The 23,827-nt window shown below is 33.7% G+C and overlaps 2 protein-coding genes across 3 annotated transcripts; one reads left to right on the top strand and one right to left on the bottom strand.

Moving 5' to 3' along the window:
* The first annotated feature begins 7,389 nt into the window (after nt 1-7,389).
* On the top strand, nt 7,390-10,539 carry LOC133304798 (putative pentatricopeptide repeat-containing protein At5g06400, mitochondrial). The gene has a single exon (XM_061504856.1). It carries the CDS (start codon nt 7,390-7,392, stop codon nt 10,537-10,539), a length of 3,150 nt encoding a protein of 1,049 aa, XP_061360840.1.
* A 1,993-nt stretch (nt 10,540-12,532) lies between these two features.
* On the bottom strand, nt 12,533-17,040 carry LOC133304802 (iron-sulfur cluster co-chaperone protein HscB homolog). Of its 2 annotated transcripts, XR_009750669.1 has the most exons (8): nt 16,601-17,040; nt 15,951-16,047; nt 15,687-15,776; nt 15,359-15,424; nt 14,674-14,742; nt 14,400-14,542; nt 13,039-13,097; nt 12,533-12,890 (listed from the first exon to the last, which is right to left on the bottom strand). XR_009750669.1 is itself a non-coding variant. In XM_061504862.1 (7 exons), the coding sequence occupies exons 1-6, from the start codon at nt 16,957-16,959 to the stop codon at nt 14,405-14,407; spliced, it is 819 nt and encodes a 272-aa protein (XP_061360846.1). In that variant the 5' UTR covers nt 16,960-17,040; the 3' UTR covers nt 12,533-13,097; nt 14,400-14,404. The 2 variants fall into 2 exon arrangements, 1 of the variants encoding a protein (XP_061360846.1); XM_061504862.1 differs by having other exon boundaries at nt 12,533-13,097.
* Nucleotides 17,041-23,827: the final 6,787 nt, after the last annotated feature.

The following is a 23,827-nucleotide window of genomic DNA, read 5'->3' as shown; positions in this document are numbered from 1 at the left end:
AATAAACAAACAGGGAACCAAAGAGAGAGCATACCACCGGAAGCGAAGAAATGGGGCGCTAGAGAAGATGATACATAGCTGAAGTATAAAAACCTAGCTTCATTGGGGTTTGGCCGAGTTGGATTTTATGCTAAGTTGGAGGCCTTTTAATTCCCACATAATTTAGTCAAATTAGGTCTTTTTTTAAAACTAGGCCCTCCTCGAAATGTTTCAATGACCAAAACAATGCAGACCATTAAAAACAACGTGGATTGGTACATAGAGAATGAAATAATATAATTTCAAATTGTGGAGATTGAAAACCTACCAAAACTTAAATCATTTAGAGGAGATTTTCTTGACCTACACTAAAAAACCTCTAGTAATCATCCATTTTTTGTAGTGAAAATTTAACATTTTATCAAAATTATACATTAATATGCTCTCGTTTAACCGTTGACAAGAAAAAATAATCGATTACATGAGCCATGTAATTGAGTATTTTTCGCTTGGATCAATTACTCAATTACATGATTCATATAATCTATTATTTTGTATCTAGAAACCCTATATCAGTGGGTTTTGCCCTTATTTTGCCTATACCCATTTTCATACCAAAATCCAACTCGTTTCTCATCTCTATTCCAACCCACCAAAGCAACTTTCATCCCACCATTCTTAAACCTTTAACCTTATCAAATCATTGTCATTACACTTACATATTCAAAATTTTGTTCAAAAATTTGATCCCAAATCAAACCCTAGTCCGAATTTCGTGTGAAAAATAAGCTCAAGTTCCAACACTTATGTTGCAATTGTCTACCACAATGGTAGGCAATTTGAAGGTTCTAATGATTCATGCTTTGAATGGCAAACCAAACCAATGAAAATCAAACCCGGCACTTCGTACAATGAACTCAAGAGGATAATTCACCAAAAATTGGGGCTCTAAAGCAACCAATGCATTTCTCTCTTGATAGCCAGGTATGAGACAAAAATGGGTACTAGATTGGTAATCCAATCAATGGCAATGAAGATGTAGATTATGTCATAGTTATATATATTAAGAAGAAGAAAAATTTAGAGAGATTTTTTTCCATGAGATTTTTTATTCAAACGAGTTTCTAATCATATACTCGTACTTTTGGACTTAGGAAAAGGCTTTGTGGTTTCATAAGACCTACATGCATTACTGATTCTATTAAATGTACCAAAGGAAAGTTTTAGGTTGGTTTTAACATACCAAAGTGTCATTTAGCTACAAGAATGATGCAAACTTAATTCATTCCACATGTACTATTATTGGTCGCTTGCTTGGACAGTCTTTCAAAGAAGAAGACTCGTCGTGTCGGTGCTTGAACCATCTTTTGGCCGCGTGTCTCTTTGAGGATTTTCTAGCAATATGATAATAACACAAACCTACAAAAACACATGAAAATTAATCAAAAACACAAAACACAAACTTAATAAAAAAACTAAAAAGTCCGTTCTAAAAATCGACCAAAAAAATTACAAAACCGTAGGCAAAGCTGTAGTTTTTAATTAATTCAGGGGTAGAAGTGTCACTCACCCGTTTGGAACCTACAAAGTAAGATGTTTTTTGCGTATTTATAAATGGTTGGTGTATGTTGCGCCACATCAATGGCATGCTTTGGCTACCTTTACTTGTCAAAAACTTCCTCCACTACTGAAAGATACTAACACGGCGAGCCAACCTACTTCACGACATGTTTTACTACTTTTGACCCGCAATTATGCAAGATAGGTTGGTGGGTTAAGACTTGTAACCTAAACCTCTATGTCTGGCGGGTTAGACAAACTAACCCGACGGATTAGTTCCATTTTGCTAGTTCTAACCAATAACATTAGATTTACCTTCAAGCCATTATTGATATAAAAAATCTACATTACACCCTTAATTACTCTTTTTTTTGGGATTCATTGAGATGTTGAATTTCTTATGATTATTGTCCTTTAATATAGTGTGCGAAGAAAACTTGGTAGGAATTAGTTGATATTCAATAATTTGAAGACAAGCAATTTTTTAAGTTTGTTTAAGGTAAATTACATAAAATGGCCCACTTAACTGTTTTTGTAAAAAAAATTATAATGCATTCTCAATAAAAAATAATTAACCCTCTTATTGTATAATATTATGATAATTAAGTATATGTGGCAATTTTAGACAAAATATTTAGAGTGTGTTTGGATGAGCTTTTCTTTATCTAGAAGCAACTTTTTTTTCAAAGTAAAAGTACTTTTATTTATATGTGCATTTTGATGCAACTTTTAAAAAACCAAAATTCAAAATATTAAATTGGTATTTTCTTTTTAAGTCAGGATTCCTTGCTTCTGAAAAAAAAATGCAAGTGGTTTTTGGATTTTTCTTGCAACTTAGGTAGCGGGAAGTCCTTACGAGCAAAATTATAAGGGATTTCATTGGCCTGAGTCTGGTTTGGGAAAAAGGCTTTGAGAAGGTATGGCTAGAAAATGATTCCATGATAGCTATAGATATGGTATTTAACGGTTGTGCAATGCAACACCCTGTGGTTGCCTTGGTCCAGAAAATATGTATGCTCATGATAAAGCCTGGTTGGTTAGCATCTCCCATACTTACAAGGAAAGGAATATCATCGCAGATTGGCTTGCAACAATTACATTCACATTCGGATGAGATACTCAACTATTTTGGCAACTAGAGGTGTGCAAAATAACTAAAAAATTAAACCGAACCATGAACCGAACTGAACTGCACTTAAAATAACCGATTTTAAAAATCAGTTCATGAACCAAACCAGTTTTTAAAGAACCAGTTCATGAACGAACAAGTTTTTAGAACCAGTTTACAAACCAAACCGTTTCCGAACCGAACCAAATTGAATTTTATAACTTTATTTTTAAAATTTTAAATTTTTTTATTTTCAAAATAGGGTCGACCCAAACCGGTTCCGAACCGAACTGTTTCCAACCGAACCGAACCACTTCCGAACCGAACCAATCCATTTTCGAACCGAACCGTTTAAACCAATTCGTTTCAGTTTTTCAAAGAAGTCGGTTCGGTTTGACCCATGCACATCCCTATATGCAACCTGTATTTGGATGTCTTAGTCTTCTCCATAGGGACATGACATGAAATCGTTTGCCTAGAATTTGTGTTAGCTAGTATTTTTTTTATATTCCTTTGATGTTTAAAAAAAATGCAGAAGGCAATCGATTACCATAGTGGTAATCGATTCTAAGTCCTAAAGATATATTCTAAATATGATTTTAGATTTAGCTTCATGTCTTATGTCGTGGATCTTTACTTGAGCTTGATGCTTTGACTTGTTGGATATGACAATGCTTGATATTTTGTTAGTTTTGATCATTTTTCACCATGACTGTTATATTGATTTTCTGTTAGATGTTGTCCATGATTTGTTGCCTTTGATATTGATTTGTATCCTCTTATTCTTCCTTGTTGCTCCACCATGCATCTTCAATCATGTCAATCAACAGTTATCATTTATTGGGAATTAATTATTAATTAATAAGTTTGATTGGCAAAAATTTACATATGGTTGATGCTTTTTGCTCTTGATCAATGTTATTCTCTTTTTGTTGTTGCCACTTTGTTATCATCAAATCATACATTGTATCAACAGGTGTTGTATTATCATAACAAGGGCACCCACTTGCTTTTTACAGCAAACTATTTTCACCACGCATTCAAGCCACCTTTTCCTACAACAAGGAACTCTATGCACTGATAGAGGTGGTCTATAAATGGCATCATTATCTTCTTGGCAGAGAGTTTCCTATTTGAACTAGCTGTTACAATCTCCATCTCCTACTTATTTAGTTAATCCACACACTAGAGCAGGAACAATGGTTATATAAATTAATGGGTTTTCATTATCGTATTATCTATATCTGGCAAAACTAATGTTGCTGCTAATGCCATATCTCACTGCCATGACAAAACACTTCTTGCTTTTTCTATCCTTGTACCTGCGCTCATTACCCGCATACAGGAAGCACTACATGCTAATCCCAAGTGTCATGACCTCCTGGATATTGTTTGCCAAACCCCTTATGCACTAATTTCTTATCATTTAACTAATGAGTTGCTTTTTTTAAAAGACATGTTATATATACCAGCCAGCTCCCCACTTTGCAAAGAAATGTTCAATGAACACTATAAAACTCACATTGGCTGCCACTCAGGATTTTATAGAACACCTTGTTGCCTTTCTTAAGCCTTCTACTGGACCAACATGAAGCGAGACATCAAACAATGGGTGCGTGATTGTCTTATGTGTCAACAAACTAAGTCAACCACCACATCACCTAATGGACACTTCAACCCCTTCCAATCCCTGACAGTTTGGGACGATATCACAATGGATTTTATCACTGGTCTTCCATCATCCCACGACAAGATGTCATTCATGGTTATTGCTGATCGTTTGTGAAAGTATGCCTATTTTGTTTCACTGCCAATCACTTCACAACTCAATTTAATCGTTGCCTTGAGCAATATCTTCGTTGTTTTACCATGAACCAACCATTTACTTGGTCTAAATACTTATATTAGGCCGAATATTGGTACAACACTACATTCCACTCTTCAGCAAAAATGACTGCATTTGAAGCTCTATATGGCCGCCCACCTCTTACAATTCCAGATTATGTTTCTAGCGGAGCACATGACCACCAGGTTGATTTCCTATTACATGATCGTGACACACTTTTGTGCCTCCTGAAATACAAACTATTCTGAGCCCAGCAACGAATGAAGGCACTTGCTGATACAAAATGCACTGATCGACACTTTGATGTTGGTCAATGGGTGCTGGTCAAACTCCACTTTTATAGGCAACAACATCAGTCTTATAAATTGTCCGGGAGTTATTATGGACCTTTCCAGATCCTTGCCAAAGTTGGAGCAATTGCTTACAAATTATTCTTCCCTCTACTTCTCGTATCCACTCAACCTTCCATGTCTCATTGCTTAAGCCTTATTTTGGAGACCTTTCTGCAACAAATAGACCGCACTTCTAGATACAGACATCGAGAACCTTGGGGACAAGGTTTGTTTTAATGGAGAAGAGGGTGATACAAATTAATCATTAGTACTTCTAACACATCATCCATGTTGGCCACCAACATACTTCTCTGACTATGTGCAAGGAGTGCACAACAAGAGTAACTAACTGAAGCCCCATCACACGATCCCACTTCCTATTTTTTTATGACATTTTCCTAGCATGTTGAAGTTATTGGGTAGTTATTTTACCTTCATATTAGCATCATGTAACAATTATTTTATTCTAGCAGTAGTAGTTGATTTTATTTTGTATCCATTAGTAGCTTGTAATCTCTATTTAAAGGGATTGATCTTTCAGTAAAAGGCATCAAAAAATTGCTCCATTTGTTTTTTTATCTTCCTCTTAAGCTTATCCTTTTTGTATAAAAGCAACCTATCATATACTTCTTGGTTTACTTAATAAAAGGGAAAGTCAAACAACTTCAAAAATAGTTTGATTTTTGTAGTATACAAAGATAGTTTGAATTAGTATGTATATCTTTCATATTTTTTAGATGTATAACACACTATGATCAACCCTTTTTATAATATTTTTCTAATAAGTGGCCAACGATGGGGTGACAAGCATTGGACGATGATGGCGGGTGGATAGCGATGACTAATATTGACGAGTATTGGGTTGAGAATAGTAGTTTTTATCTTAAATTTATAAGAGAAAAATTATACTTACAACCTCTTTTATCTTACAATGTTTACAACTATTTTTATTATCGCTAAATCAAAATTAAATCAACGGCTCTTACTTGATGTAATTTTGAAACTGTTGATTTAATTTTGATTCAACGATAATAAAAATAGTTATAAGAGGTTGCAAAGCAAAAGAGATTATGAGTATGACCTCTCTCATTTATTAAATAATTTATTGTTAAATGTTATAGTAAAAGGGTTAATTATTTAAATTGAAAATTCAAGGTTTTTTTTTATAAAAGTATCTAAATACATTGTGATATTATGTAAAAAAAAAAATTAAAAAAGAAACCATTTTCAGTTTGACTAATTAAATTGAAGTCATGCAATTGGATCATCTTTTATAATGGATAATGTATTCTTCACAAACAATATTGAAATGCCAATTTGGAGTGAGATCAAGAATACACAATACAATATATAAAGAAACAAGAGAAATAAAACATTGTTCGAGAACGTGTATAATTCATCAGTTTTGAACTGGTCTATGGGTTTGGGCTAGTTTCCAAGGCCCGATAAAAGGTTATTTCTTATTTTCTTAAATTGAGATAAATATTATTTTATCATACTAAATCTCATTTCACTATATTTGAATTGCATTCACAAGTGATAAAGTTTATCTTACATTTAGTGAGGCTAGTAAGGATATAAACACTTGTTACTCTCAATTATTCATTATTATATAATATTATCCATTTACAAATTCACCGTAGCCCACACTCTCTTCCTTTGATTCTTAGCTTTCAGAAAAGTTTTTGTAGTCCTGGATCTATAATTCTTGCTCCAAAAAAAAAAAGAAAAATGATATATAAATGAAAATAAAGGAAGTACAACCTTTTTTTTTATAACCTCTTATAATTATATCTTAACACCGTTGATTTTCGTCAACCAACGGTTATTATTTTTGTAAATTAAACTCATTAATTAATTATTAATTTACAACAAATGATAACTGTTGATTGACAGAAATCAACGGTGTTAAGATATGGTTGTAAGAGATTGTAAAAAAAAAAGTTATAAGTATAACCTTCCTCGTAAAAATAATTATAAAATTAAAGATAGTATAAAATATTAGTTTTATTATATTTAATAAAAAAAGGCACCGAATACTTTGTAATTCTGAAGCACAGAAAATTTTCTCCTTAGCCTAAGCTAACTCTCGCATTAAACTTTGGTTTGTATCTCTGTTTCAATATATCACTCATATATCGATATAGAATACTAAATTTACCCCTTTAAGTCAATAGTGTTATTTATTATTTTAATTTATAAACACAATTTGATAAATAAACTTGCATAATATAACATTTACACATAAAGTCATTAATATATTATATTAATTTAGTTTGATATGACCTCCGAAACAAAATCCAAATTTTCAATAGTTATGTTTTTTAAATTCATCTGTTAAATGCATCATGACATTTCAACCCTAAGTTTAACTGTTCATGTGTTTGCCAACATAAAATATCCACATGCAATTGAATGAAATACATAACATCACTAATAAAATGTTTAAAAAGTAAATAAATGAGTAACAATTTTGCGTAATCAATTTATTTATGTAATTGAATTTGCTCAGTTGAATTGTGACAAAAATATTTGGAAGTTTCAGAAGAATCAGAACGCTTGCCATGAGAGCATTAAGCAAGCTTCGATCCCTTGATTCAACTTTGAGCTATCTCCTTTCACAATCTCACGTTTTGCATTTTTCTGGCGCCTCTAATTCATCAAAGCCTTCACGCCCTCATAGAAGAACAAAACAACTACTTTCCAACAACAAGAACTCTGACACCGATGCCTCACGTGCACTTTTCAATGAGATTACCGAGATTTTAGGCGCTGAGGCCGTGATCCCAGACCAATCCCCATCTGGGTTTTTGTTTCCGGTTGAACCTCCTGAGTGCGAAGCTGGTTCTAAGGAGGAACCCACTTGCACCAAAGGTGTTTGTGGAAATGGCGCAGAGAATGTGTTGCTAGATAAAGACAAGAACTTTGCCACTTTGGAAGGTGCCCAGTTGGGAAATATGGACGAAGAAGATCTGAGCCGTGTAGTTGGTGAGATTACTGAGATTGTTCGATCGGAAAATGATTCCATTTCTCTGGAAGAGCGGTTAGAAAATCTTAGTTATGGCTTGAAAACTGAGGTTTTTGACAGTGTGTTGAAAAGGTGCTTCAAAGTGCCACATTTGGCTTTAAGGGTTTTCAATTGGCTGAAGCTCAAAAATGGTTTTAGTCACACAACACAGACTTATAATACCATGTTGTATATTGCTGGAGAAGCTAAGGAATTTGGGTTGGTGAAGAAGTTGGTGGAAGAAATGGATGAGTATCATGTTCAAAAGGATGTTAATACGTGGACCATCCTCATATCCCACTATGGGAAGGCAAAGAAAATCAGTGAAGCATTGTTGGCCTTTGAAAATATGAAAAGATGTGGATGTGAACCTGATGCAGTTTCGTATAGAGAAATTATCCGTTCGCTTTGCATTTCTGGCAAGGGTGATATTGCTATGGAGTTCTACAAGGACATGCTCCAGAAGGATATGGTACTTGATATAAGGTTGTATAAAATGCTCATGAATTGCGTGGCAAGATCAGGAGATGTTGCAGCTGTTAGTTTGCTTGGAAATGACATGTCACGGTTGTCTCTGATGCCAGAAAATTGTATTCATGGCTGTATGCTGAAGAGTTTTTGTATTTCTGGGAGGATTAAAGAGGCTTTGGAATTGATTCGTGACCTCAAAAATAAAGATTTAGCTCTTGAACCTGAATCTTTTGAAAACTTGGTGAGAGGGTTGTGTAAGGCAGGCAGGATTACAGACGCTTCAGAGATTGTTGAAATTATGAAGAGAAGGGATATTGTTGATGGAAAGGTTCATGGGATTATCATAAATGGTTATTTGGGGAGAAATGATGTTCACAACGCACTCGATGTGTTTCAAAGCATGAAAGAATCTGGTTATGTGCCTGCAGTTTCCACATATACAGAACTGATACAGCATCTCTTTAAGTTGAGTAGGTATGAAGAAGCTTGCGTGCTGTACGATGAGATGCTGGGAAAAGGAATTAAGCCAGATATTGTGGCAATAACAGCCATGGTTGCAGGTAATGTTTCACATAACCGTGTATCTGAAGCATGGAAAATTTTCAAGAGTATGCAGTGCCATGGAATCAAGCCCACTTGGAAAACATATGCAGTATTTATTAAGGAGCTTTGCAAGGCTTCAAGGACAGATGACATTGTCAAAGTATTGGACGAAATGCAGGCTTCAAAGATTGTACTTCGAGATGAAGTATTCCATTGGGTTATGAGTTATATGGAGAACGAGGGGGAGCTTGCTGTGAAAGAGAAAGTCCAGCAGATGCATACATCATCTAAACTTAATCCTGAAAATTTCAGTGTCTCTGAAAAACAAGTATCTTTGAGAACTATGGTGGAAGAGGATGTAGGAGTTGACCAATCAAATTCAGAAAAAGTAGATTGCTCTTTAGTACATCCACACCTTAAGACTTACAGCGAGCAGGATGTTCATGAAGTTTGTAGGATTCTTTCATCCTCTATGGATTGGTCCTTAATCCAAGAAAAGTTGGAGAAAAGCACCATTCAGTTCACCCCAGAATTTGTTATGGAGATAATGCAAAATTGCAGTATGCATGGTAACACTGTGCTAAAGTTTTTTTCATGGGTGGGAAAGCAAACTGGCTTTAGACACACTGCAGAATCTTACAACATGGCAATTAAAATTGCAGGTTGTGGGAAAGATTTTAAGCACATGCGCAACCTGTTCTTCGAAATGAGAAGAAACAGTTATCCAGTAACATCAGAAACATGGACAATCATGATAATGCTATATGGCCGAACAGGTCTGACAGAGATGGCCAAGAATTGTTTCAAAGAGATGAAAGCTGATGGATATAGCCCAAGTAGGAGTACATACAAGTATTTGATTGTTGCCTTTTGTGGGAGGAAAGGAAGGAAGGTTGATGATGCTCTCAAAATATATGATGAGATGATTAGTTCAGGATATGACCCTGACAAAGAAGTGATTGAAACTTACCTTGGTTGTTTATGTGAAGTTGGTAGGCTGTTAGAGGCTAGGAGATGCATAGATTCTCTTCAAAAATTTGGCTATACAGTTCCTTTTAGCTATGCCTTGTTTATCAGGGCTCTTTGTAGAGCTGGGAGAGTGGAAGAAGCATTGGCATTAGTTGAAAATGTTGGGGCAGAGAAATCTAGTTTAGATCAGCTAACTTGTGGAAGCATTGTCTATGGTCTATTACGCAAGGGTAGATTAGAAGAGGCATTAGCCAAGGTGGATACCATGAAACAGGAGGGCTTAACACTTTCCATCCATGTTTATACATCATTAATAGTTCATTTCTTTAAAGAGAAACAGGTAGGAAAAGCTATTCAGATTTTTGAGGAAATGCAACAGTCAGGTTATGAGCCAAACATTGTTACATACTCTGCACTTATACGTGGGTACATGAACGTGGGGAGGCATACTGATGCATGGAATATCTTCTATCATATGAAATTGAAAGGACCCTCTCCTGATTTTAAAACTTATTCCATGTTCCTTACTTGTCTATGCAAGGTTGGGAGATCTGAAGAAGCAATGCAACTTATTTCTGAAATGTTGGAAAGTGGAATTGTTCCCAGTACTATTAATTTCAGAACAGTTTTTTATGGGCTAAACAGAGAAGGTAAACAAGATTTAGCCCGTGTTGTACTGCAACAAAAATCAGAACTAAAAAGAAAGCGCAAGCTCATAACATGATTTCATGAGAATGTACAGTTTCTTGTTTTTAATTGTTTTGCAGCACGTTTTCTATGCAGTTTGAAACTTTGTTCATCCCTTCAAAAAGTCACTCCGGGGAGTGTATTGGATTGAGATTTCAAAGGATTTTAATGAATTATTTTTGGACAAAAAAATCTGTTGGTATTCGATTAGAATTTTAATGGATTGAAAAAAAGTCACGTGATATTCGATTAGGATTTTAAAGGATTATTTTAGAATCCGTCTAAATCCGTTGGTATTCAATCAGGATTTTAAACAATGGAATCACAATCTCGTGGTATTCAAAAATTTGACGATTTTAATGGATTTTCTATTGTGTGGATTTCGTGAGACTTTTTAATGAAAAATATAAATAGGATGTCTCTCTCACAATCTCACCCCAACCCCTAGGATTTCTTGAGATTCTTCTATTGCAGTGTTTTCTTCTTCGTTTGGTAGGTTGACTGCTCGAAATTGGGTTCCGCCATGGGAGCTTCCTCAAAACTAAAAAAATATATATATATTTTTGAGCGCTTTTCATCACAAAACAACCCAATAACAACAAACCAACGAGATTTTAATATAATCTATCTCAAAATTAACATATTTTTTAGCCATTTTTGAGAAATTTTGGAAGTTTAAAGAGTGATTTTTCAAGCTATGGGTTGCGGGTTTTTTTTTGGCACAAAAACGTGTGGCTTTTGTATTAAAAACAACATAAAACAGTGAAAAAATAACAGGAGAATTAAAACCCTCAAATCAATTTTTGTTTTACATCAATGAAACAATATCAATTTAAAGAAAGATTGAAACTTTCATCATATGAACCCTATATTTCGTAACAACACATTCATGAACGAAATTCCTTCACTATAGAAAACGATTTTAAACAATTTTTGTGTCAATAGATAACTAAAAGCTTGTTTCTCAAAAGACCCTAAAGCAATTTAAGGTTTCAATGAATCGATTGAAAAAATTTGAAATTTTTTCTAAACTTTCATGTAATTAAACCCAAAATTTCATATTCATATGGTTAGAAAATTCCAAAAACCCCAAGGTTTTCAAGATCAATTGCAAAAATTCCAAACGAAATTTTATTATGAACTTTAGGTTCTATATTTTATAATTAAAAAAAATTGGATCTTATAATCATACATGCATAGCTTTGATACCAAATAAAAAGATAATTTTCAACCTATTAGTCATTAGATATGTGAAAAGCTATTGTTTAGTAATTTTGAATGTTTGTTAAAAATTATATTATGTTTTACTGATTGAGAAAATTACATTAGGTTTTACTTTTTTTTATTAATTTTATTGCATTTCTTTGTTATTTTTTATAGGGAAGATTATACTTACAACCTATTTTGTTTACAACCTTTTACAACCATATCTTAACCGTTGATTTCCGTCAATCAATGGTTATTATTTTCGCAAATTAAACTCATTAATTAATATTTAATTTGCAATGAATGATAACCGTTGATTGACGAAAATCAACAGTTAAGATATGGTTGTAAAATGTTGTAAACAAAAATAGATTGTAAGTATAACATTTCCCTTTTATATTGACTCTTGTAATTTTGAATATTTGTTAAAAATTCATATGATTTTTTAAAATCTTAAAAATCCATATTATCCTTTCAAATCTTATAAATTCTATTAAAATCCTTTAAAATACAATCTTATGAAATCTTGATTGTAAAAAAAGTCTTTTAAAAAAGTCTTTAAAGTCTCTTCAATTCTAAAATGTCTTTTAAAATCTGTAGAATTTTTTATCTCATAAAAGTCTTTTAAAATCCTAATCCAATACACCCCCGTTGGTGTAAGAATTTGCTAGGGTCAAGAAAGTAATAATTATCAGAAAAACAAAAATAATATGTGGATCTTATTCAAGAAGAGCTGACCAAATGGTTGATTTAATACTCTTTAGCAGCTCGCTTATAAACCAAAAACTGCATAAGCGCATATGAATGCATTGCTATCCTTGCCACAAAACACCTTTATAACATCAAATACAATGTAGCAAAATTCACTAGGTCATCACTCTTTGGTGAGGAGAGTAATACTCATACATAATAACTTTATTCAGGAATACACAAATGTTGCTTAGTAGCATGCAGCGCATCTTAAAGGGTACTCGTGCTTAGGATGTGCCTCATGATGTGGTGACAAAATGTAAACTCCATCATGTGCATATAAAAGCAAAAAGGACCGTTGAGACATTTGTTGAAATCAAATGGTCATTTCCTGATAGGCCACTTCATTCGGATAAGCGAGTCAAATTCTTCATACTGACAACTGATCTAACATTTGCCCCCAAAGGAATAGCTCTGTGTATGAAGCCTACACTAATGTAATCGATAATAATATGAAAATAAAAGAATCAGAGGCAGAATTACAAGGAGGGGAAGCTTAAGATAAACTATTACATTTCCAAGGTAGTAAACTAGAGAAAGAATATATCAGTAGAATCATCAGTTGTTGACGGAGAGATACATTTTACTGTAAAAGTCTTGAAGCACAAAAGGTAGAACAGGTACAACAGTAATGATGGCCTGGAAAATGATCAATAGTGTCAGAAGTGGATTAGCAATTAATTAGTAGATCTTCATATAAATATAGCACTAGAAAGCAAGACAGTTTACAATTATGTGGTAGAATTTTGAACGAAACAAATTATCTCACACTTTCTACAAAGAAATTATTGCATGCTTCCCTGGAGTACCAATTAATTCATGCTCCTGGAATATCTCCACCATTGATATCAGCACACTTGCATCAATTATAGGCTCCCAACTCAATATCAATGGTGGAAATGTTACCGGACCATGCATTAATTACTGCTCCATGACCATGGCACCATGCTATAATTTCTCCTTTCTACATCCTTGATTTGGACCTTGTAATTATCAGATTATACTTGAGTGCGTAAATTAGCTGATAGAATCACTTTCAATATGGCAGTCAAGTAAACTTGTGCCAGATAGAAAACGAAGATAAAAGCATCTTTTTTTCAAAAATGAAGAATATATGGTGAGAATATTTCCTCTTGTTGATAAACTCAAACAAAGGATGCCTCCACTAAGATTTTGCCTGGGAGCATGTTATTAGAAGAACAATCGAGATAGGAATCAAAATGACATAGGGCTAAGCATAGAATCTCAGAAGAAAGGCAGAAAAGTGGAAGGACTGACAATAGATTGCTCTTCTCTTACCCTTGCATTATAAGAGAAAACAGAGGGGTATGAAATGGTAGCCTTCAGAATCTTATAAACTTTACTAATTACTATGTAAAAGGGCAGGTGGGTCAAGTTTGTTTTAAGTAATGACAGTTACTTTTAACTCCCATTTTCAGCTCTTTTTCTCACATTAAAAAATTAAATGATGACATGAAAATAGCTACTGTCCATTATTCTTTCTTTCTGATTGACCTACTTTCAGTAAGCATAAAGCACTTTTAACCACAAGCTTCAATTCTTCTTTTCAAATTTCTTATTGTTGAAAATATAGGGATTTAGGTAATGGAAGGAAGAAAACAGATAATCAAGACCAAATAATATGAAATTGGTATTAATTTGTTGTGTTATCATGTGATATGATGTGATCCAAGCTACAAACCACTAATCCATATTTATTCTAATATTATACTCAAGTCCAAATCCTATTTAAATAAGTAAATAAATCATGAAATCTAAATAAATAAGAAAAGTACTCCTGAGAGATCATATAAAATATTATAGACTATTCTAAAGATAAAATCAACATATTATGAGACATTTATCATATATTCTAACACTTAATTTCATCTCTACCAAGTGTAGCCTAAGGAATCAGGCAACATAAAATGATGATATTACCTACATCAAAGCTTCTTTATAACTTCATCAATTGCACGACTATAGTAAGTCATTCTCCTAATTGCAATTTTTGCTTCTTCAAAGTTTCGGCTTTGAAAAGCATCAGCAAGGGCATTAGACCAATTTTCCAGTTTCTCCTGCATCTGGATGAACAATCAGAGGATAATATGAAGAAACAACATCAACGTAATCATAATTCAAAATCCATATTTGAACTGATTATGCAATCTCTTTGTAGCACCTCTGCCTTGCAGATTGGAGTTTCCAGACATACCTGAGAGAGAATGTGATTCAATGCCTCAGAGTTCATTGCTTCTTCAACGGCTTCCCTGATTTCCATAATCTGCAGCAAAAATTAGCAGTAGAATGGTATTGGAAGCTAGATTTTCCTTTTGTAGAGGAGGGAAAGATGAGATAGGATATAACAAAATGCCACTTTCATTTCCATTGAACATTTACCTTGCTAAAATGTTTTTCTGATATTGAAATTTCACATATTATTTTCACTTTCATAGAAGGTAAGTCAATGTTCCAAAAACTAACAAAGCTCAGTCCTAAATTGAAATGAATTTCCAAATGCTATAAAAAGTACCTATCCATCATGACTTCAATAAATTAAAAATTAAATAATTCAATTTTTTTCACTCATTTTGCAACCATCCTCAACGGCAGTTTCTAGCCATTACAATTATCAATCTTCTCATTTACAGCTCAAAAATATACTCAGAGATTGTTATGTTTTTCATTTTTTGGATATTTTGTTTGTCTCTGTGGAAGATAGAGACTCAAGTATCTTAAACTTCAAATGAACCTTGAGAATGAGACATGATTCAAGCTTCAAAGAGGATAACTCTTCACTCATCTTTCGAAGTACTTGTTTTACTGATATTTTGTTTACTACAGAAATTAAGTCAAAAGGAAATTTCACATTGAAAATAAATCAGGCTCTATTCAGTTACCTCTGCTAGCAATTCTGGATCTGAAATCGTCTGTTCCTCATCAATTTCTATTCCATTAAGCTTCAGCTAAAAAAATGGCACAAACTTTCTTGGTAACAAGGCAGAAGAAACAATCAAACAACATAATATAACTAAAGACATCTATAGAAATCCTCTTTATGGCATGTTTGATATATATGTTCCAACACTCAAATAATAAATTTTCCCATCACAAATATATTATCACCATTGAACTTTTAAGATTTTCAAATTTCCAAATTCTGCAGAGATTTCTACTATTGTAATGAAGCATCTTCAATTTGGAATCTTCACATGCAAGTATGCTTACCATGTAAATCCCTCTTGATAAAGGCTTGCTAAGTGTACGGTATGCATCAATCACCCTTGCAGATTGTTCTGCAGAAAATTCTCTTTCTTTCTAATCAATTGAAGGAATAAAAACAAAATCTATTAGTTTCTCCAACAACACATTCAACTTCACTACCCTCCCCCATCCCCCATTAAAACAGAAAGAGTAAAAAGAAAAATCAGAAAGAATAAGGGAAAAAATATATGAAATAAAAAGGAAGCAGAGAGGCCCCATCAGACCAACCTGAGATTTTGAATGTACTAAATCAGGATGCAGTTTCTTTTGCCAATCTTTGTACTTGCCCTCCAAATTCTTACCTTCTATGTCATACTTCCTCTCCCTGTTTTAAATTTAAAATTTAAAAAAAAAAAAAAAAATGTTTCCAAATTTCTCAACTTATCTATTAAATTATCAGACAATAAATCAATAGATTTCTCTTTTCTTCATCAGAAAACCCAAAAACCACTGATTTACATCCCAGCGATGAAACTCAGAAAATATAACTACGACACAAGTATAACACATACATGATGGATAAAACTTCAACGACCTAATCATTCTTACATAAACAAAAAGCAAGTTTCAATTCATACAATAAAAGAATATAGTATTTCTTTCTGCTTGATGAGACACAGTACACAAAAATGCATTACAACCTTGAAATTGAAGCAAGCAATAATCTACAAAAAAAAAAAAAAAAAATTATTATTACTATGTTTTCACCTACTAGTAAAATTTTTGAGCACCTCAAAACGACTGAATCAACAATATCCATATAAATTACAAATCCATTCTTACAATCAAGGTGAAAACGAATGAATTGTTATAAAGATCAAAACTTTGTCAGCAATTTCAGCACCCAGAACAATAAAATCAAAATCCCAGAAACTTACGACCCAAATATTTCAAAATAGTCAATGGAATCATCAACGGGTTGAATGCACCGACATGACTCGCAGACCAGAAAAGGTGCTGCTGATTCAGGGACAGCATGACAATTCCAGCACCTACTTTCCAATTTTTCAGCAGATTTTGAGCACAAACTTTTCCCGGAAAATCTGACGCACCCAAGGGAAAAATAGCAAGTGGAGTTATGACAAAGACGATCGTGGGGTGCAAAGGGCGATGATGGTAATGCGTGAAGAGGAAGTTTAATATGAGGAGAAAAGTTCGAAGGGAAGTGTTCAGGTATTGAAGTTAAGCTGCGCCCCAAATAGGTTGAAAGGGGCGTGAAGAGCTTCTTCTTCAACATTACGGAAGCACAGTTGCAGAATCTAGTAATTCCTGATTTTTTGGAAGGGTGAAGAAGAAGCAGCTATGTATGTACACATGGTTCCAGAATGAGGAGTGATATATATATATATATATATATATATATATATATATATATATATATATATATATATATGGGTTAGGATCATTTTACATCAGTGTAAGTTACACTTTCAATCTTGATCGTTGATCCCACTTATATATAAGGGCTCTAATTTTTTAGTAATTTGAGCCATTAGATACAAGTGGATCAATGCTCAAGATTGAGTGTAAGATTTCTAACTCTTACACCAGTGTAAGAATATCATGCCCCTATATATATATATATATATAGGGTCAGGATCATTTTACACCAGTGTAAGTTACACTCTCAATCTTGTCTGTTCATCCCACTTATATCTAAGGGCTCTAATTTTTTAATAATGTGAGCCATTGGATACAAGTGGATCAATGGTCAAGATCGAGTGTAAGACTTCTAACTCTTACACCGGGGTAAGAATATCCTGCCCCATATATATATATATATATATATATATAGAGGTAGGATCCTTTGACACCGGTGTCAAATTTATTTGACACATCATCTGAGAGTCGTTAGATCAAAAAACATCAATGGTGTCACATGCTTACAAATCAAAGTCGTTGATCTTTTTTGATCTAACGGCTCTCAGATGAGGTGTCAAACTTCAAATTTGACACCGGTGTCAAAGGATCCTGCCTCATATATATATATATATATATATATATATATATATATATATATATATATATATATATATGAGGCAGGATCCTTTACACCGGTGTCAAATTTGAAGTTTGACACCTATATATATATATATATATATATATATGGGGCAGGATATTCTTACACCATTGTAAGAGTTAGAAGTCTTACACTCAATCTTGAGCATTGATCCACTTGTATCCAATGACTCACATTACTAAAAAATTAGAGCCCTTAGATATAAATGGGATCAATGGTCAAGATTGAGAGTGTAACTTACACTGGTGTAAAATGATCCTGACCCTATATATATATATGGCTTATCGTTTCTCAAGCTACTTGAATAATCTTATCTCCAGCTAGTAAATCATAACCGTACAAAGATAGATCAATGGTGATAAAGGAAAAAAAGAGAAAAAGGAAATCATAACCATTTAAAGGTGAATCAATTAATATAAGAAAATAAATAAATAAAACGACCTAATTTTGAGGTGGCCGGAGATAAACTTATCTCAAGCTGCCAGAGAAATATTTTCCATATATATATATAGGAAAAATGTTTGTCATTTTAAATAACATAAAGTTATGTTATTTTAATAGAGAGACAAACACAGAAATTTTTTTTTTATTTAAATTTTAAATTAAAAAAAAAACCACTCACTTTCTCTCTTCCCTAATTTTCATTTTTCTGTGTCTATCTCTCTCCTAAAATGACATAACTTATGTCATTTAAAATGACCTTCACTCTCACAAAAGGTGGGACCCACACCTTTATTTTTTTGTCAACTTTTTTCTCCTTTATCTATCTCTTTCTCTCTCTTAAAATGACACAATTTTACATCCTTTAAAATGACACACATTTTTCCCTATATATATATATATATATATATATGTTATTCTACTTACTTCTTTTTCTGTCTATCTTTGCCTACCATATTAAAACACCATTAGATCAGAATTTTAATTAACACTTATATTTCTCTCTCTTCTTGAGATTCTGATGTAACGGTGTTGAAGAGTGGTAGACAGAGGTAGGTAGAATATCATATCCTTATATATATATATATATATATATATATATATATATATATATATATGAAAAAATATTTCTATAGCCACTTTAGATAATACCGACCCAAAAACTACGTCATTTTAATTAAGAAAGATGTTTCTGTAATTTTAAGTAAATTAATGAAGGGTGTTTCAGTAAAATACATATGGTCAAAAAATGAACAAAATTACGAAAATACCCTTCATTAATTCACCTAAATTTACATAAACACCCTTCATTAATCAAAACGACGTAGTTTTTGGGTAGATGTAGATAACCTTATCTGAAGTGGTTACAGAAATGTTTACCCCATATATATATATATATATATATATATATATATATATATATATATATGGGATAGGATCCATTGACACCGGTGTCAAATTTTCAAAATTTGACACCAAATCTTAATCGTTGATTTCCGTCAATCAACGGTTATCATTTATTACCAATTAATGATTAATTAATAAGTGTAATTTCAAAGTTTGACACTGGTGTCAAAGGATCCTGTCCCTATATATATATATATATATATATATATATATATATATATATAATATTTCTCATATTTTATGAGATAATTTTATTTCTTACATATGTATAAAAGTGTATGGTGCTCATGTTATTTTTTTTCTCTCTTTTCTTCACATCGTTCTACATGGGCATTTCACACTTTTATATATGTGTAGAAGATAAAATTATCTCATAAAATATGAGAAAAATTATGTGTGTGTGTGTGTGTGGATTATTATTTTTTTATGTTAGAAGAGTGTGTGTGTGTGTGGATTATTATTTTTTTTATGTTAGAAGAGAGAATATTTTCTCTTACACATATAGAAAAGTGTACGAGGCTCATGTTATTTTTTTTTTCTCTTTTCTTCATGTTGCGACTCGGCAAGTGCACCGGTCGTAAAGTAATAAAGTGTACCGGAGTACGAGATCGTTCCCACGAGGATTAGAATCTTCAAGCACTAGTTCGCTAATTGTGTCTTAGTTGGACAATCAAGAATTTAGATGAAAAGAATTGTATTTGAAGAACTTAAAAATTAAAAACAAGTAATAACATTCAATTAAAGAAAATTCAGAACTAAAAAGACAATTGAAAAAGATGATTATTGATTACGAATTAAAACAAGTGTCGTTAAAGTTTCGACTTCCTCCAATCTCCTCAATATGTTATGAATTAAACAGTCAAGAATTTGTTTCTTAATATATTGTCAATCAATTCTTTCTAAGTTAATTAGAGCTCAATTCCTTGTTACCCTAAATCTATGTAATATTGAAAGAACTCTGGTTCCCCGATTATTCCCAAAGAAAACATGCATTAAGATCAAGAATTCCAAGATTGCATAATTACCCTATGTCTATTCCTAGATCACAAGGATTATGATAAATTTATCAATTCAGGGTTCATGCACCAACATCCCTATTGTCATACAATTTCCCAAAATCATTCTATAAGGAACAAACTCATATAAAGCAATAAAGACATATAAATTTATTCAAATATAAAAAAAACAGAATTCAGAGACAATTTAATTCATAAACATAACGATTCAATTGGGTTCCATCTACCCTTAACTACATAAAAGACTAGCCTAGCATACTCAGTGTTCTAGCGCTCCGAAACAGGATTCCTCCTTCCGACTTGGTGTAATGCTCTAGACTTGTGAATTGGTTTTGACCCTCAGCTCTTTATTTATAGCCATTGGAGTTGTATCTTCATTGTATCTCTCAACGAATCCTTATCAGATTTGTAATGATTCTTCAATTGCTTCCTTTTTGCAATTAAGATCTTGTAGATTGGTTGATAGATTTGAGATTTGAATCTTGTTATATCCTACTTCAATCTTCCATGAATATCTTTTGATATGTTTCCGTTTTGGTTCCGGATATCGCAATCTGGCAAATCTTCATTAAATCTCAGCAAATCTTTTCTGTCAGGAACGTGCTTGGGCGCTCAAGCGCGCTGTTGGCCGCTTGAGCGTGCTAAATTGTTGTTGCTGTCTGTCTGAGGGCGCTCGAGCGTGCTCCTCGAGTCTGAATTTTTGTATTCTTGGGCGCTTGAGCGTGCTGTTGGGCGCTTGAGCGCCCTGAATTGCCCAGCTTGGTTGTTTTCCCTTGGTCCATATTGAGCTGCTACTTCTTTGTCATGATTTCTTTAGCACTAGCACCAATCTTTGTGGTTTTACCTTCAAAATGCAAATAATATCAAAACGTTAGCTCAAATTCCTATTTTCTGACTTATATGCTGTAAAACCTTGAATTCTATGCAATCTACTACATATTCCTCATATAATTTAGCCTAAAAACATGGTAAACCAAAGGTTTATCACTTCACATTATAATAGCCCTAACCTAAGTAATTAGCAAATTACAAGTAATTAAATAATTAAGCATGTTTTAGTGAGTAAAATTAAGTATAAGGCTTAATGAAATGAATCTGAGTCACTTTGGAGTTAAAAAGTGTACTCAGTGAAAATTAAGGGGTATAAATGGGTACTGGCGAAAGTGCCCAAAATATAAAAATAAAATTGTAAATATTCCTAGAATAATATTCCAGACTTTTGGGTAAAGTTTGGTAATTATTGGAGTTGAATAGATAGACGAACCAATACCCGCTTAAAGTCACTTAACATAAGTTAAGTGACCAAAGCAACAAAATAAACCCAATTGTCCCTCCCCAACCCGTCGTGCAGAGGAGAGGAAAAGAAGAGAAGAAGGAGAAGAGGGGGAAAAGGAAGAGGAAATGAGAGGGAGAACCCTAGGTGGAGCAATCCTCAACCAAATTCATCCGTTCAAAAGCCTAAACCGCTCTAAATCTTCTCCTCTTTCATAATCTAAGCTTAGTTTTGAGTGGGGAGCATTGTGGAGAGAGATATTGCCTCTCAAAAATTCGACCCTTTGGGAGATTTTGGGGTTTTGAGAGTTTCTACCTCCATGGAAGCTTGAGGAGTCATCAATCCATGGTTGTGCAACCATTGGTGGTAATATTCTACCCCTTGAACCTCATGATTCCTTGAAATTGCATGAGTTAGGTTTATGAATAGTGTTTTAGGGTTTTAGATGAAATGTTGTTAAATTAGCTATGTTCTAGGAAGAATGGAGCTTAGAGCATGTTGTGAAAAATGCTAGGAATGTCATTTAATCGGTAAAATGATCCTAGTTAGTTAAATGACTATATTTGGCATATTGCAAGATTATCATGCTTGTTGAAGAGTTTCCTTGCAATTGTACTCAATGGTTTGGTTGATTGATGATTGTGTCCTAATGATGTTTAGGATTGAGGCATTTGGACCAACCGTAAGTGATCAACCATTGGAGCAAGCTATGGAGCTTGATTAGCTCCATTGGATAGGTAAGTTCATGCTTATGTTTGGTATGAATTGTATAGCTTGGTTGATAGCTATGAGATGTTATTGGATGCAATATGTGTTAATTGCATTAAACCTTGTGTAGGTTTTGTTTGAAAAGTGGAGTATTGTAATTGACTGACTGTGGAACCTGTTGGTGGTGAACAAAGGTCGACTGAAGCATTGAGGTAAGCCTTCGGACCTTGGGTGTAATTCCCTTGACTGTTCCGCCAAGCCCTGAAAGGGTAGAGGTTGTGATTGTGTATATAAATGCAATAAAATAGTGTAATGCTTTGTTATACGTATGTGTATGCATTTGGTGTGGCATAGGATGGTGTTTCCCTATGTTGGTATGTTGCATGACGACGCGTAAATCATACTTGGTAGTTAGCTGGCCAGTAGGACTATTTGCATCTGAGTTTCCTTAGGACAACTTGAGAGCTCGAGGGATTTCTCCTGGAGATGTTATTGCACTTCTTTGCATAGATATGTATTTACTGCATTATTATTGTTATTGCTATTACACTGATATGGAACTGTGGGGTGGAGAGATGCTCCAAGGACCCCTGGTTTACTGGATATATTCGTATATCTCACCCCGTGTTGTGGGGACCCCCTTTCAGGTAATGATGCTGCAGGAGCCTCTGGTGGCAAGTGGCCATATTTGGATTAGCATATGCATGAGGATCCTATATTTTGATATTATACATGTTGTTTTGTAGCTCACATGTATAGGATTGTAATTCATAGACCATTGATAGATGTATGATTTGTATATTGGAATGGACTTAGCCTATGCTCATGCCTTTGGTCATCTCTTTTGTTGATGGGAGCCAAGGGAATGATCATAGTGTTTTGTAAGCTAAGTTCCATGATTCGTAATGTATATGTACTGTAAATGATGCCTACTTGAAATTCAATATATGCATGCTTGTTATGTATTGAGTTATTGAATTGGTTGGGCTGATAATCAATTAGGTACCTTTTGTTTAAATTGGGAAATGTTGAGAAAACAAATACATCCTGTCCGGTTGACCAATTTTCATACCCAATGTGATGGAATTGGACTTTGATGTCTCTATGGAAGTTGTAGACATTTCTCTTAGCTTTCCATAGAGACCAAAATGGTGTAATTTGAGTGAGTATAGCTCAAGTTATGAGTGGAAAACCATAGGTAGGTTAAATGACCTTGTTTTGGGTCACCCAGCCCTGTGGATGGCGCCTGGGGCGCCAGATTCACGCTTGGGGCGCCAAATTACGGGATCAGACAGTAGCATCCACGCTGACGGCGCCAGATTCACGTTTGGGGCGCCAACTTTCTGTTTTCCCACGCTCTGGGCGTGGATCTCACGCTGCGGGCGCGGGGGTTCTGGAGGTTTCGCACCCTTTTCTTAGAGAATGCATAACTTTGGCTACGGTGCTCCGATTTGAGCGCGGTTTGAACCCACGCGTAGCTAATGAAGAATCCTATAACATAGTAGAAATGGGAATCTTAAAAGGAGTTTAGAATTAATTTGATAATTAAAGTGATGAAGACATTTAACGATGTATTGTCAAGTAGAATGGAAATATAATATTAAGTTTAGTCCCACTATTCCGCGAAGTATACATAGTTATGATCACACACTTGGTTATTTAAATCCGGCCTGTTTAAAAAGGAAAAATTTATCCGGTTTTCTAATTGAACCAATGTGATTGTAACTGCGCTTAATGCCGT

The sequence above is a fragment of the Gastrolobium bilobum genome, unplaced genomic scaffold (genome assembly GCF_033153095.1).
Source record: "Gastrolobium bilobum isolate Gb01-03AN ecotype WA unplaced genomic scaffold, APGP_CSIRO_Gbil_v1 utg5099, whole genome shotgun sequence".
NCBI lineage: Eukaryota > Viridiplantae > Streptophyta > Magnoliopsida > Fabales > Fabaceae > Gastrolobium > Gastrolobium bilobum.
This window is presented reverse-complemented; position numbering and strand designations above follow the sequence as displayed.